General features: G+C 41.6%; 1 protein-coding gene across 1 annotated transcript; it reads right to left on the bottom strand.

Moving 5' to 3' along the window:
- Window positions 1-672: 672 nt before the first annotated feature.
- Window positions 673-1,194, bottom strand: LOC116020570. Its single transcript, XM_031261039.1, has one exon. It carries the CDS (start codon window positions 1,192-1,194, stop codon window positions 673-675), a length of 522 nt encoding a protein of 173 aa, XP_031116899.1.
- Window positions 1,195-1,292: the final 98 nt, after the last annotated feature.

Genomic DNA, 1,292 nt, shown 5'->3' with positions numbered 1-1,292 from the left:
TTCACTTGCTTCTTTTGGATAAAGTTACTCTTTTTATGTTCCCATCATTCCTTGTTTGGGGAATCTGACCACTTCAGGATTGGTGCACTTCTTGACCGTTTGTGGTGGAGGTCTGACGTGTCATCCACTTCCGTCCATTTTGAAACCTCCCGCTCAGCACCTCTTCAATATTTTATCTCCATGATATTCTTCTTCTCCAAACTTAGAGTATTTTATCTGCACATGTTGACTAACATTCAGCCTCTTGGAGAAGTGCCGGTTTATCGAGACCATAAAAGATGTCTCGACCACTTGATGTTTCAATCCCATGTATCGAGAGGTCTATCTCTCGAATATTCTTTACGTCTCGAACTCGATAGGTATATCGAGAGGTCCTTACCTCTCGAACTTGGCTTGTGTCTCGAGACTTAGTTGATGTCTCGTAGACCCTTATTCCTCCAGAGTTGTCTCGTGCCTGCTTCTGATCTATCTGTTTGCTTACAACACGAAAACTTCTAAGTTGTTCAAACAAGTTTACCTTAAGCTTAAATATTTCCCGAGTTGAGCTCAAATTACCCGGTTGTATTTTCGCTCTTAGTTTACTTATCGAACTTACATTGTTTAGCCTATGTATCGAGACTTGGGGATTTTTACTTAACAGTTGGTATCATCAAAACCTATTACATGATGTTCCTAACAGAGAATAGCTGCTTTAGCCTCCGGGAAGGTAGTTTGGGCGTCAAAGTTCCATAACACATGATCTAACTTTTTACGAAGCACCATACGTCCACCTTCTTGTCTAAACCAGGAGTATCTAACCCCCATGGTACCCATGTCCAGAAGCCCACAAACATTAAACCCATCCACAAAAGTCGCACACCGACTCAGGTTAACTGCAGAACTACCCCATTGTTCGGTATCATCAATGATATCATTAAAGTCCCCCATCATAATCCAGGGACCCCCGTTATTATTGGCGTAATTTCTGCAATCACTCCAGAACATCTCCTTAGCCAGAACATTAGGTCTCACGTAGGCAAATGAAACTCTAGTGGTTGTCGTCCCTAACCCTCTCACGATTCCATGAATAGCTTGAGAAGTGTGCCTAATAATTGAAAAATCAAAGTTGCTAGTTCTCCAGAAAAGAGCAAGCCCCCCAGCAAAGCCCAGAGGATCTACCACAAAATGTTTATTGATAAGTGCAAAAGATGTCATCTTTATAAGGTTGTTATCGGATCGTCTAGTGCACAATTCGTAGCTTTTGTGTTTGATTTGTCCCTTTATTGCGTTAGAATGCTTCATATTGCCATTGG

This window comes from Ipomoea triloba, chromosome 5 (genome assembly GCF_003576645.1).
Source record: "Ipomoea triloba cultivar NCNSP0323 chromosome 5, ASM357664v1".
Lineage (NCBI taxonomy): Eukaryota > Viridiplantae > Streptophyta > Magnoliopsida > Solanales > Convolvulaceae > Ipomoea > Ipomoea triloba.
Note: the sequence above shows the minus strand (reverse complement) of the source record. Positions and strands in the feature narration are given on the sequence as shown.